At 55.2% G+C, this 14382-nt stretch overlaps 1 protein-coding gene across 1 annotated transcript; it reads left to right on the top strand.

Annotated features, from left to right (window-relative positions):
- The first annotated feature begins 45 nt into the window (after positions 1-45).
- Positions 46-14039, top strand: LOC147228601 (nidogen-1-like). The gene is made up of 18 exons (XM_086156679.1): positions 46-301; positions 3175-3465; positions 3573-3799; positions 4561-4850; positions 4922-5062; positions 5143-5388; positions 5481-5681; positions 6246-6476; positions 7815-7952; positions 8026-8154; positions 8230-8445; positions 8517-8707; positions 8980-9106; positions 10394-10565; positions 11070-11227; positions 11309-11429; positions 11556-11668; positions 13440-14039. Exons 1-18 carry the CDS (start codon positions 68-70, stop codon positions 13562-13564), a joined length of 3351 nt encoding a protein of 1116 aa, XP_086012805.1. The 5' UTR covers positions 46-67; the 3' UTR covers positions 13565-14039.
- The last annotated feature ends 343 nt before the right edge of the window (positions 14040-14382 follow it).

The raw sequence follows: 14382 nt of genomic DNA, 5'->3' as shown, positions 1-14382 counted from the left end.
GCGCTCAGACCGCCGTACCGGCCGCACTCTCCGGCCGCTCCGTGTGTTACCGGACGCGCAGCCGCAGATGATGAGTCCCGCAGGGCCCCGCACCGGGCCCCGCACCGGGCCGGGGGGCCGCTGGCTGTGGCTCGGCCTGCTGCTGCTGGCGGGGCCGAACCGGGCCCTGGAGCCCGGGGAGCTTTTCCCCTTCGGGGAGGCGGCGGGGGACCGGAGGCTCCAGCCCGGAACCGACTCCACCGGGGAGCTGCGGCTGGACTGGACCGTCAGCCTCTTCCGCGGAAACTTCCACACCGTCTACGTGAGTCCGGGGACCGGGGGAGACCGGGGGGGACCGGGGGAGACCGGAGGGACCGGGGGAGACCGGAGGGGACCGGGGGGGACCGCAAAGTCCCGCAGTTCAATCCAGGGGTTCGATTCATTACCGTTCAAACATTTGTCATTACTCAGTATTTTCTTTCAATTTTGTCGATGACTCAATGATCAGAATGTGTATTTTAATTACACAGTCATTGTTTTCCGGTTATTAATCCTATTTAATCCTAATTAATGAACCGTGAGTTCATTTCTCATTACGGAGAGTTTGGACGCGCGCTGATCCCTGAACACGTGACCCGTCAGAGCCTCCTGATTGGCTCCGGTAGACCCTGATGGAAGCCTCTGTGGAAGACCTCTGGAGAGTGTGTGTGAGTGTGTGTGAGTGTGTGTGTGTGTGTGAGAGTGTGTGCACTTCTGGATTTGTGTGTGTGTGAGAGAGAGAAGTCAGTTTATATGACTGTGTGTATGTGTGTGCGTGTGTGTGTGCGTGTGTATATGTGTTTGTGTGTGTGCATGTATGTGTTTGAGTGAGTGTGTGCGCGTCTGGATTTGTGTGTGTGTGTGCATGTGCAAGTTAGTGTGTGCGTTTGCGCGTGTATGTGTGTGTGTGTGTGTGTGTGTGATGTCAGCAGAGAGGAAAGGTGAACAGGAAGTCTTCAGGTCTGCGCCCTGATTGGTTGGAAAAACAAAGAGAGGTGGGTTGAAGACCCCTGGGGTCAAAGGTCACTGACTCAATCACTTAATCTGATCACAGATTGAGTGTGTGTGTGTGTGTGTGTGTGTGTGTGTGTGTGTGTGTGTGTGTGTGTGTGTGTCAACAACTGATATGGATCCTAATGGCCCTGGAATATTTACAAAATAAAAGCCTCTGTTTCGCCTGCAGCTGCTGCTTCCTGCTGCTTTCGAGTGTGTGTGTGTGTGTGTGTGTGTGTGTGTGTGTGTGTGTGTGTGTTAGTGGGTGGTTTATTGTGTTTGTGTATGTGTGTGCCTGTGTGTGTGTCAGTGGGCGAGTGTGTGCATTTTTGGGCGGATACGTGCGTGTACGTATGTGTGTGTCTATTGTTGGGGGGCTGCCTGTGTGTGTGTGTGTGTGTGTGTGTGTGAGGAATGCAGCTCCATGAGGAGGCGTCCCACAGATGGTCCTTTCATCAGCAGACATTCCTGGGGTCATGTGACCAGGAGTCGCCGCGGTGACACTCCATCCTATAGAATTATCGGGGTGGGGGGGCAGGAAGCAGTGGGCTTTCAAAATAAAACGTTGGATGAGCTCGTCTGCTGGGAGGAAACATCTCACACTGAAGAACGGAGGGATCGTGTTCCTCCTGCCGCGGCTCGCCGAGGTGTAACCTTCATGTCTGGAGCGGAAAATCACTTATTTATCTGGTTATTTAGGGTTCGCTGTATTGCTGATTTAAGAATTAAAACAGCTTTATTTATCTAGAATGAAATGTTGTTCCAGAGTTTGAAGTAAAACATAACAATAATAAATGATAGTAGGAAATTGTGTAAACAGTATAAAAAAAGGGGGGAGAATAAGAAATACAAATAAATCTATAAAGTGTCTAATTGCTTATTTAGTCATTTAGTTTTTGATCAATTTCTAGAAATATTCTTTTGGGGGGTTGTTTTGTTTTTTGTTTGTTTGGAGGAAAAGGTCCAAACAAACACAGCTGTTTCTCAGCTCTCTGATTGGTCTGTTGAGGCCACGCCCCCTTTTCCTAATGACAGTCATTTGGGTGATGAAACACCTGGAGACTGAACAGATGGTGTTCACACACACACACACACACACACACACACTCACTCATTCACACACACACACACTGATACAAACAGACACACTATCACATACACACACACACACACACACACACACACACACACACACATTCACAAATAGACACTCACAAATACACATGCACTGATACACACAGTCATACACGCACACACACTCACTTACACACACACTCACTCATTCACACACACACACACACTGATACACACACATACACATACACACACGCACACACACATACACACACACACACACACACACTCACGAATAAACACTCACACACAAACTCATACACACACACACACCCACCTACTCACAAATAGACACACACAATCACACACTCACTCATACACACACACTCACACATACACACACACACTCACACTCATACAAAAACACACACACTCTCACAAATAGACACACACACAATCACACACTCACTCATACACAAACACACATACACACTCACACATACACTCACAAATAGACACACACACACACATAATCACACACTCACTCATACACACACACTCTCACAGATACACAAACTCACACATACACACACACACTCACTCACACTCACGCTCATACAAAAACACACACACTCTCACAAATAGACACACACACAATCACACACTCACTCATACACAAACACACATACACACTCACACATACACTCACAAAAAGACGCACACACACATAAACACATACACACTCACTCATACACAAACACACACACACACACACACACACACACAAACAATCACACCCATTAACACACACACACCCACAAATAGACACACACAAACACTCACAAATAGACACTCACACACACACTTACACATACTCACACTCACACACACATACACTCACACACACACACACACACTCACAAATTGACACATACACACACACACACACACACACACACACACACACACACACACACACACACACACTGATCAGTGTTTGTAGATGCAGCGGTGTCTGCGCTGTGATTGGCTGTCAGCGTGGTGTCCATCAGCCAATGGGAGTTCTTGCCGATCTTCTCTCCCGTCCAGATCAACACCAACGGCTTCCTGTCGGTGGAGGTTCCTCCCGAGGAGACGTCCTACCTGGGCCAGTCTCCCGCTCCCTTCAGGATGGCGGCGGCGTTGCTAGGCGACCTGGCGTGGGACGGCGGAGGGGGCGGAGTCTTCTTCAGGGAGGAGCGGCGTGCGGCGGTCCTGCGGCGGGTGGCGCGGCACGTGAAGGACGCCTTCCCCGAGGAGGACGGAGACGCGCCGCCCGCCGCCGCCGTGGTCGTCACCTGGAGCAACGTGACGGCGGCGGACGACCTCCTGGGAGAGCAGGTGGACCTTCTCACCTTCTCCATCTTCTCCATCTTCTCCACCTTCTCCTCCACTGTTTGGCATCCTGTGAGTTGACGGCGTGTGTGTGTGTGTGTGTGTGCCCCCAGAGGAACACCTTCCAGATGGTGGTGGTCTCCATGGAGTCGTCCACCTTCGCCATCCTGCTGTTCCCGGCAGGAGGCCTGCAGTTCCTGTCCTCGGCCATCGGGGGGCGCCGCCTCCCGCTGGAGACCAGCTTCAGCGAGGGCCGGCTGGACGGATGGTTCTGGAGCCGCCAGGGGGGCTACTACCGGGCCGCCGGGCACGACACACACTCCGTCTGGCAGATGGGACGGTCAGTCACACCCTGGATTACTGGACGCAGAGATTACTGATTACTGATCCGGGGGATTACAGATTACTGATGATAGATTACTGATTACTGATCACAGATTAGGGAGATTACAGATTAGTTATTAGGGAGATGACTGATTATAGATTAAGGAGATCACTGATAACATAGATGACTGATGACAGATTACTGATTACTGATCACAGATTAGGGAGATTACAGATTACTGATGACAGATTACTGATTACTGATCACAGATTAGGGAGATTACAGATTACTTATTGGGGAGACGACTGATTATAGATTAAGGAGATCACTGATAACATAGATGACTGACTACAGATTAAGGAGATTACTGAATACAGAGATTACCAATGCCAGATTACTGATTACAGATTACGGGGATTACAGGTTACCGATGACAGATTATGGAGATTATTAATTACAGAGATTACTGATGACAGATTGCTGATTACAGATTAGGGAGATTATGGATTACTGTTTACAGAGATTACATATCTCAAATTTAGAGATAATGGATATTGCAGATTACGGGGATTACTGAATAGGGAATCACTGTTTAGATTTTACTCGTCAGGGAGATTACAGATTACAGAGACTACATATCATATCATAGATTACAGATTATAGATTATTCATCCATATCACAGTTGATAGATTCCATGATGATGACATGTTGCGAGTCCAGTTGAGTAACAGATTACAGATTACTCTGCCTGACCTGGACCACCTGCCCCCCCCAGGGGGACCAACTGTGGTCGCCGTGGCGTCTGGGTCTACGAGATCGGAGCCTGGCCTTATTTCTTCGGCGTGACCCCGGGGTCGGTCTCCGAGGAGCCCGGCGCCGCCCGGGAGCCCGTCACCACGTTGCCATGGCAACCGGATGCGACGACGTCCGAAACCGCGGCGACGACCCCGACCGCCGGGGCTCCGGTAGGAGCCGGGACGGCGAGCGCAGCGGAACCCCGGTACGCCGAACCGGACCGGCGGCCCCGGGTGGAGGTGGACGAGGACCGGGACCTGGACGGGGAAGGTGAGGGTGCGGTTCCGGTCCTGGTTCCGGTCCTGGTTCTGGTTCTGGTCCTGACCCCGGTCCTCCTGCAGTGTTCTCCTACGGGCCTCGGAGCTGCTCCGGCGGCGCCCAGGCCTGCTCCGCCTTCGCAGAGTGCCGCCGCCACGCCCACGGCCACTGCTGCCACTGCCGGGACGGTTACTACGGCAACGGGAAGGACTGCCTCCCCGTGGGTGAGCGGGGGGGCGGCGGACGGTCGGGGGGGGGGGGCGGGGGATCACGCCGGCGCCATAACCCGTGCTGCCGTTTCCAGGGAAACCGCAGAGGATGAGCGGGAAGGTGTCGGGCCGGGTGTCGGCCGGGAGCTCGCCGCTCGCCTTCAGCGACAAGGAGCTGCACGCCTACGTGGTGGCCAACGAGGGGCGGGTCTACGTGGCGCTGAGCGGCCTGCCGCCCAGCCTGGGCCCGTCCCTGCTGCCCCTGGCCTCGCCGGGCGGCGCCGTCGGCTGGGCCTTCGCCCTGGAGCGCCCCGGGCACCGCAACGGATTCGCCCTCGTCGGTGGGTGGGGGCGTCGGGGGCGTCGGGGGCGCCGGGGGCTCACGGGGGTTCCGGCGTTGCCGCCTCGCTGACGGCGTTCCGGCGGCCCGCAGGGGGCGGGTTCTCCCTGCAGGCCGAGGTGACCTTCCGGCCCGGGAACGAGCGTCTGACCCTCAGCCAGCGGTTCCGCGGCGCGGACGAGCACGGGAACCTGGCGGTGACCACCGAGCTGAGCGGCGCCGTGCCCTCCGTGCCGCTGGGCTCCGGCGTGCACGTGGACCCGTACCAGGAGCTCTACCAATATGGACGCCACGGTGAGGCGCCTGACCCTGCATGCCGCCGCACTCTGCTGCTAACCTCTGCTGCTAACCACCATTGCTAAGCCCCGCCACTAATCTCTGCTGCTAACCACCATTGCTAGCTTCTGCTGCTAACTGTCATTGTGTCATTGCTAATTACTGCCGCACACGTCTGCTGCTAACCACCATCAGTAACCAGTGCCGCTACCCTCTGCTGCTAACCACCATTGCTAACTTCTGCCGCTAACCGCCATTATTAACCACCACCACTAACCTCTGCTGCTAACCATCATTGCTAACCTCTGCTGCTAACTGCCATTGCTAACCACTGCCGCATTCCTCTGTTGCTAACCGCCATCAGTAACCACCACCGCTAACCTCTGCTGCTAACTGCCACAGGTAACTGCCATAGCTAACAGCTGCTGCTAACCTCTCCTACTAACCACCATTGTTCACCACCACCACTAACCTCTGCTGCTAACCACCATTGCTAACAACCGCCGCTCACCTCTACTGCTAACCACCATTGCTAACCACCACCACTAGCAGCTGCTGCTAACCTCCCTCTCTCCCGCTCAGCCATCACCTCGTCCTCCAGCCGCAGTTACACCGTCTCGTCTCCGGGTGGCGCCGCTCAGACTTTCACCTCCGAGTGGCAGCAGACCGTGACCTTCCATTCTTGTCCGTACGACGACGCGGCGCCGCCGCCGTCCAGCCAGCTGCTCACCGTCGACCAGATCTTCGTCATGTTCGACGCCGACAACAACCTGGTCCGCTTCGCCACCAGCAACAAGATCGGGCCGGCGCACGGTGAGCTGCGCATGGCCGCTTAGCGTAGCATCTGCACTAGCGTCATCTGGCAGGAAGCGTGAGTCCGCGGTAGCTGGGAGTTAGCTAGGAGTTTGGTATGTGTTAGCTAGGTTTTAGGTATTTATTAGCCAGCCCTGACCCTAATGCTAACTAGGTAGGTGTTAGCCGGCCCTAACCCCTGACTAGCGAGGTGTTAGGTTGCCCTAACCCTAACTAGCTAGGTGTTAGCTTGCCCGAACCCTAACTAGCTAGGTGTTAGCCTGCCCTAACCCTAACTAGCCAGGTGTTAGCCAACCCTAACCCGAACTAGCTAGGTGTTAGCTTGCCCGAACCTTAACTAGCTAGGTGTTAGCCTGCCCTAACCCTAACTAGCCAGATGTAAGCCAGCCCTTACCCTAGCTAGCTAGGTGTTAGCCAGCCCTTACCCTAACTAGCTAGGTGTTAGCTTGCCCGAACCCTAACTAGCTAGGTGTTAGCTTGCTCTCCAGCTGCTGGAGCTCTGAGGAGAGCAGGAAGATCTCCAGCTGCTCGCAGTGTTTATTCTCCTTCCAGCGCCGCCGCCGCTAGCTGTTATTACACTGTTATTACCATAAAGGAATGTCTGCTCACACACAAACACACACACACACACACACACACACACACACACACACACACACACACACACTGTTTCTTCAGCTGCAGCCTATGGTGTGTTAGTGTGTGTGCGGGTGCATGTGCATCAGTGTGTGTGTATCAATGTCTGTGTGTATCTGTATGTGTGTATCAGTGTATATATTTGTGTGTATCAGTGTGTGTGTGTGTGTATCAGTGTGTATCTGTGTGTGTGGTTGTGTGTGTTTGTGTATGTCAGTGTGTGTGTGTGTGTGTGTGTGTGTGTGCGTGCACGCATATCAGTGTGTGTATCAATGTCTATGTGTATCTGTATGTGTGTATCAGTGTATATATTTGTGTGTATCAGTGTGTGTGTGTTAGTGTGGTTGTGTGTGTGTGTCAGTGTGTGTGTGTGTTGTTCCCCAGTGTTCAGTGTGGATGAGTATCCTCTGGAAGGTGTGTCGTCCTCCTGTGAGCAGGAGGTTCTGGCAGGTTCCAGCAGTGAGAAGGTCCCAGTGGAGGTCAAAGGTCAGGGCGCTGAGGAAACAAACCTCGTCAGAACATCTGGCCGGCGTTTCCTGTGAGGAACCCCGGGCCCGTTTCCGGGAATCCTTGGACGTTCCCCTCCTTCTTTATGTTGAGGGACGTTCTCAGGTTCTCCCTCAGGTTCCCCGTGGAACCTCTGGAACATTGAGGTCCTGCTGGAGGTCCTGCTGGAGGTCCTGACCCTTGAGCGTCCCGCAGGTGGCGTTCCGGAGCAGAACCCGTGTTACAGCGGACACCACGGCTGTGCGGCGGACGCGGTGTGTGAACCTCGGGAGGGTGTGATCTTCTCCTGCCGCTGCTCCGAAGGCTTCTCCGGTGACGGGAGGATCTGCTCCGGTGAGGAACCTTCTGGAGAAGCTCTCCAACCGGCCCGACCTCCTCTGACCTTCCGGCCCCTGCTGGTCCTCAGACGTGGACGAGTGTCTCCGGACTCCGTGTCACGCCGACGCCTCCTGCTCCAACACGCCGGGCTCCTTCTCCTGCGGCTGCCGCCCTGGTTTCCGTGGCGACGGGTTCCGGTGCAGCCCCGCCTCCTCAGGTGAGGGTTCTCCTCCGGGTGGAGGCGGTCCTCCGGACCTTCTGGAGGTCCCGCTGAGGTGTGGTGTGTCCTCAGAGTGCGAGCGGCAGCGGGAAGAAGCCGGCGCGCGTTCCTCCTCCGGCTTCCTGTCCTTCCTGCTCCCGTCGACCGACCGCTTCCTGCCTCGATGCGGCGCCGACGGCTCCTTCCTGCCGCAGCAGTGCCACGGCGGCGCCTGCTGGTGTGTGGACGCCGGCGGCGCCGAGCTCCCCGGCTCCAGGACGGACGCCGCCGCCGCCGCCGCCTCGCTGTGTGAGTGGAGAACCTTCCTCCTCGTGCTCCTCGGCCCAGGTTCTAAGCCCGGTCCTGTGGAACGTCTCCAGGCATTGACCGCAACGCGCCGCCGCCGCCGCCGCCGCCGCCGCCCACCGTCGGCCCGGCGCCGCGGCCCGACGTGGACCCCATGGCGCCGGGGAGCGGCCTGATCTTCGCCCAGAGCGGAGGACTCCAGAAGGTCCCTCTGCATGGAGACACCATGGACAAGGACCAGGCCTCCACCCTGCTGCACCTCCCGGTGAGGAACACACCGCCGGCCTCACGGAGAGCCTGGACCTCCACCTTCATCTCCTTGTATGTGTGTCCACGTCCCGCCTGCTGGAGTGGAGATACGAGGGTGAGGGTGGAGATGAGGTCCACCAGGAGGTGATGAAGGACAGAGAACCTTTGAGGAACAACTGGCTTTTCTTCTCAAACAGAAGCCTTTTATTCTTGAGGTCAAGGAGCTTCATCCGCCTGATGAATGCCAACATCTGTGTGTGTGTGTGTGTGTGTGTGTGTGTGTGTCAGGACCGCGTGGTCATCGCCGTGGCATTCGACTGTGTGGAGATGATGGTCTACTGGAGCGACATCAGCGGCCCGTCCATCAGCAGGGCGCGGCTCAGCGGCGGCGACGTGATGCCCGTGATCACCGAAGGTACCGTATTTTTCGGACTAAACGTCGCTCAGGATTATAAGTCGCTCCGGCCAAAAATGCACAATAAAGAACGAAAAAAACATAAATAAGTCGCACTGGAGTATAAGTCGCATTATTGGGGGGGAAATTTATTTGATAAAAACCAACACCAAGAATAGATATTTCATCTTGAAAGGCAATTTAAAATAAAAATAGAATAGAGAACGACAGGCTGAACAAGTATAGCCTGTATGACGCATAAACAACCAACTGAGAACGTGCCTGCTAGGCTATGCTAACGTAGCATATTATGGTAAGAGTCATTTAAATAACGATAGCATATAGCACATGCTACAACCAAACTCTTAATCATTAAATCCAACGAAATCTTCTTCTTCGGTGTCACTTCTGAACAACTCGCCAACTCCGAAGGTAGACATGCGCCGCCTCCTCTTCTAGCGGCACGTCGCTACGTCAGAGTCGCTCCTGCAGCTCCAATTATTCCAGCCTTTCTGGATCCCGACGGCGTCCTTGTTCTGATAGAGAGATGGCGTTGCATGAAGCGGTAACACCAGGAAGCTCCTCCCGCAGAGTCACTTATATTCATCTCCATGGCAACTACCTGGTGTGAAGACACAACCGTCCTGTTGACGAGCCTCTCCTGGCAGCACCTTGTTCAAACACCAAGTGTGAACTCCTTCCTTTAGCCGTGGCCAGCTAGCTTTTAGCCCGCCATTAGCTTTTAGCCCGCGATTAGCTTCTTTAGTTTTCTTAATTTCAGTAAGAGTAACCTCTGCTTTTCTCCAGTCCCTGACAAGTTTCTCACTAACTTCAAACTTTCTGCTGCTCGATCGCCATTTTCGGCTGCATATTTCACTCCTTCCAGCTTGTAACCTGCAGAATATCACTTTCTTTTCAGTGCCATTTTTGTCCTGCTCTTCTCAGTCGTTTTTATAAGTTACAGCGAATGTTGAAATGATCCATTTCCAAAGGTACACAAGTTGTTGGTAGCGTCTTTTCTCACAATGCACGAAATCCGCCCCCGCTGGATTTTGATTGGTTGGCGTGTGTGTGTGTGTGACGATCGCCGTTATATTAAAGACACACATGTAGAAACAGACACACACACATCAGAGCAAGAGAGCTCAATTATTTCACACATAAGTCGCACCCCCGGGACAAACTGTGAAAAATACTGCGACTTATAGTCCGGAAAATACGGTACGTCCGACCCGACCTGATCGACCCGTCCAACCGACCCGTCCAACCGACCCGTCCGACCGACCCGTCCGACCGGCTCCTCCCCAGGCCTGGCGAGCCCCGAGGGTCTGGCCGTGGACCCGGCGTCCCGCCTCCTGTTCTGGACCGACTCGGGCCGCGACACGCTGGAAGTCTCCCGATTGGACGGCAGCCATCGACGCGTGTTGATTGACAGCCGGCTGGTCAACCCGCGGCCCGTGGTCACCAACCCGCCCTACGGGTGAGTCGGGGTACCGGGAGAGCCATAACAAGTACTTCTGGTACTAACGAGACCTGTTCCCTGGAGCGGCCGGAGGCGCCACAAGTGTAGTAGCAGTACTACTGGTAGTAGTACTTTAGCAGTAGTAATAGTATTAGTAGTACTTCCTCTCTCTGCAAGCAGCTGTTCTGGGCAGACCGGTAGTAGTAGCAGTAGTAGTAGTAGTAGTAGTAGTAGTAGTAATAGTAGTACCTCCCCCTACAGGCAGCTGTTCTGGGCAGACTGGTACTAGTAGTACTAGTACTACTAGTAGTAGTAGTACTAGTAGTACTAGTAGTAGTAGTAATGGCAGTATTTCCCTCTGCAGGCAGCTGTTCTGGGCAGACTGGTACTAGTAGTACTAGTAGTACTAGTAGTAGTAGTAATGGCAGTATTTCCCCCTGCAGGCAGCTGTTCTGGGCAGACTGGTACTAGTAGTACTAGTAGTACTAGTAGTAGTAGTAATGGCAGTATTTCCCCCTGCAGGCAGCTGTTCTGGGCAGACTGGGACCGCGACGGCCCCAAGATCGAGATGTCGAACATGGACGGGTCTGAGCGCAGCGTCCTGGTCCAGGAGGACCTGGGGCTCCCCAACGCCCTGACCTTTGACCTCCAGGGCCAGCAGCTGTACTGGGCGGACGCGGGTGAGTCGGAGGAGGCGAGGCGGGTTCTCCGGGTTCCCCCGCTGGACTGGCGAGCTGAAGATGGCGACCTTCTCCCCTCAGGAACCCGCAGGCTGGAGAGCGTGGACCCTCAGGGGCGGCGGCGCCGGCTGCTGGAGGGACTCCACTACCCCTTCGCCGTGGCGTTCGGGGGGCGGAGCCTCTTCTACACCGACTGGAGGAGGTGGGATGATCTCCGAGTGCTACCTGACGCTTGATACTTCAGTACTTCAGGACGTGGATACTTCAATACCACCTTCTCATGTCTACGAGGTACTCAGATTACTTTCTGACCCGTGGTTCCCCCCAGGGAGGCCGTGGTCGCCGTCGACCGGCTCTCGGAGAGCGAAGCCGACGAGTTCCTGCCGCAGAAACGCTCCCGGCTCTACGGCATCGCCATGGTGACCGCGCAATGTCCCCAAGGTAGGACGGCAGAGTAAGAACTACAAACGGAGGCAGAGTGGCTTCCTGTTCCAGCAGCTGCTCCCGCGTCCCTCAGGGACCCCGAGGAGATGTGGAGCAAGTTGGACGGGTTCCTCTGACGGACCCGCCAGGTGGACCAGGGTGGGATCTCCGTGGGAACTCGGCCCGAGGAGCAGCTGCGCCGCCGCCGCCGCCGCCCGCCATCCGTCAGGCGGCGGTGACGGGCCGGCCACCTGCCGCCTGCAGGGAATGTTTCCATGAGAACATTCCTGTGAAAACATCCGGAAAGGAGAGAACATTCTGTCCACGCCCGACCCCCGGGATCATCCCGTCGGTTCTGTAGGAACCACGGCTTCCACCAAGCCTTCATGGCCGGGGAGCGGATGGAACATCTGGATGAAGGAACGTCAGGAACGTTAGGATTGGCTAACATCTAGAGGGGGAACCGCGGAATTAGCTTATATCGTTCATGAGGGAGCGTCAAGAACGTGAGGATGGTCGGAATGAGGTGTCCTCTCTAGATGAAGGGTCCCCTCTAGATGAGGTGCCCCTTCTAGATGAGGTGCTCCTTCTAGATGAGGTGCCCCCTCTAGATGAGGGGTCCCCTCTAGATGAGGTGCCCCTTCTAGATGAGGTGCTGCCTCTAGATGAGGTGCCCCCTCTAGATGAGGTGCCCCTTCTAGATGAGGTGCTCCCTCTAGATGAGGTGCCCCCTCGAGATGAGGTGCCCCCTCTAGATGAGGTGCTCCCTCTAGATGAGGTGCTCCCTCTAGATGAGGTGCTCCCTCTAGATGAGGTGCTGCCTCTAGATGAGGTGCCCCCTCTAGATGAGGGGTCCCCTCTAGATGAGGTGCTCCCTCTAGATGAGGTGCCCCCTCTAGATGAGGTGCTCCCTCTAGATGAGGGGTCCCCTCTAGATGAGGTGCCCCCTCTAGATGAGGGGTCCCCTCTAGATGAGGTGCTCCCTCTAGATGAGGTGCCCCCTCTGGATGAGGTGCTCCCTCTAGATGAGGGGTCCCCTCTAGATGAGGTGCCCCCTCTAGATGAGGGGTCCCCTCTAGATGAGGTGCTCCCTCTAGATGAAGGGTCCCCTCTAGATGAGGTGCCCCTTCTAGATGAGGTGCCCCCTCTAGATGAGGGGTCCCCTCTAGATGAGGTGCCCCTTCTAGATGAGGTGCTGCCTCTAGATGAGGTGCCCCCTCTAGATGAGGTGCCCCCTCTAGATGAGGGGTCCCCTCTAGATGAGGTGCTCCCTCTAGATGAGGTGCTGCCTCTAGATGAGGTGCCCCCTCTAGATGAGGTGCTCTCTCTAGATGAGGTGCCCCCTCTAGATGAGGTGCCCCCTCTAGATGAGGGGTCCCCTCTAGATGAGGTGCCCCTTCTAGATGAGGTGCTCTCTCTAGATGAGGTGCCCCCTCTAGATGAGGTGCCCCCTCTAGATGAGGGGTCCCCTCTAGATGAGGTGCCCCCTCTAGATGAGGGGTCCCCTCTAGATGAGGTGCTCCCTCTAGATGAGGTGCTGCCTCTAGATGAGGTGCCCCCTCTAGATGAGGTGCTCTCTCTAGATGAGGTGCCCCCTCTAGATGAGGTGCCCCCTCTAGATGAGGGGTCCCCTCTAGATGAGGTGCCCCTTCTAGATGAGGTGCTCTCTCTAGATGGGCTCCCCCTCTAGATGAGGTGCTCCCTCTAGATGAGGGCACATCAGGACATTTGGGACGACCAGGGAATGTTCTGCGGCGTTCCTGACCTGGTTCTCCTTTCCTTCTGTTAGCATACAACTCCTGCGCCAACAACGGCGGCTGCTCCCACCTCTGCCTGCCGCGGCCGGGCGGCTTCACCTGCCGCTGCTCGGACGCCGCCGCCGCCGAGGGACGGTGCGTGGAGAGGAACCCGTGAGAACCTCCACCTCAGCTCGGTTCCACGGTCGCGCAAACGCTCGAAAAGCGACGGACCAAAGAAAGGCGGGGATCTCCCGGGTCCTTGCAGAACCGGAGAAGGAGACGTTCCCTCAGGTTCTCCTTGTACTGTTTATTTTTAATGTGAAATGTTGTTGTTCTCGATCTCCCCGAGTTCCACCGTTCCAAGAAGAACAATCAGCCTAACGGTTCCTGGTTAGCTTCTCCGGCTAGCCTCGGCAAGGGTTCCGCGTTCCGTCCGCGGCGTGAAGAACCGCGTCGGCGACGGAAAGGCCGAGCTAACGGCGTCGTAGCCGCGGGGGCGGAGCCTGGGATTCCGACCAATCGGACGACGGGAGTTTGTTGTTGTGAAACTAACGGCGGCTCCGCCCACTTTCTGCGCTCAGACACACTTCCTGTTCCAGGAGGAACCTTGTACAGAACCTACTAACATTTTTATCAATAAAACCTTTCAACGGAAACACTGCCTTCAGCAGTTATTGATCGGCCCTGATCAATTATTGGTTCTTGGTCAACAAGTATCTGTTTTCTGTCAGCAATGAGAAGTTGTTGGTTTTTGGTCAACAAGTATCCAGTTATTGATCAGTGATGAGCAGTGATGATCATCGATTGATCAGTGATGACCAGTTATTGGTCAGCGATAATCGGTTATTGATCAGTGATGATCACCTATTGACCAGTTATGATCATCTTTTGATCAGTGATGATCGCCTATTGACCAGTGATGATCGGTTATTGATCAGTGATCAGTTATCTCATGCCCTTTTCTGCAGCGTCTGAATGTTTTGTGTGCTGCTC

Source organism: Fistularia commersonii, chromosome 12, assembly GCF_037954325.1.
Source record: "Fistularia commersonii isolate RoL2024-O1a breed Wild chromosome 12, RoL_Fcom_v1.0, whole genome shotgun sequence".
Classification (NCBI taxonomy): domain Eukaryota; kingdom Metazoa; phylum Chordata; class Actinopteri; order Syngnathiformes; family Fistulariidae; genus Fistularia; species Fistularia commersonii.
This window is presented reverse-complemented; position numbering and strand designations above follow the sequence as displayed.

Coding starts and splice junctions, on each gene's coding strand:
- LOC147228601 (XM_086156679.1), top strand. CDS start 68: ATGATGAGTCCCGCAGGGCCCCGCACCGGGCCCCGCACCGGGCCGGGG. Junction 11,430..11,555: donor TTCTACACCGACTGGAGGAG/GTGGGATGATCT, acceptor GGTTCCCCCCAG/GGAGGCCGTGGTCGCCGTCG. Junction 11,669..13,439: donor GACCGCGCAATGTCCCCAAG/GTAGGACGGCAG, acceptor TCCTTCTGTTAG/CATACAACTCCTGCGCCAAC.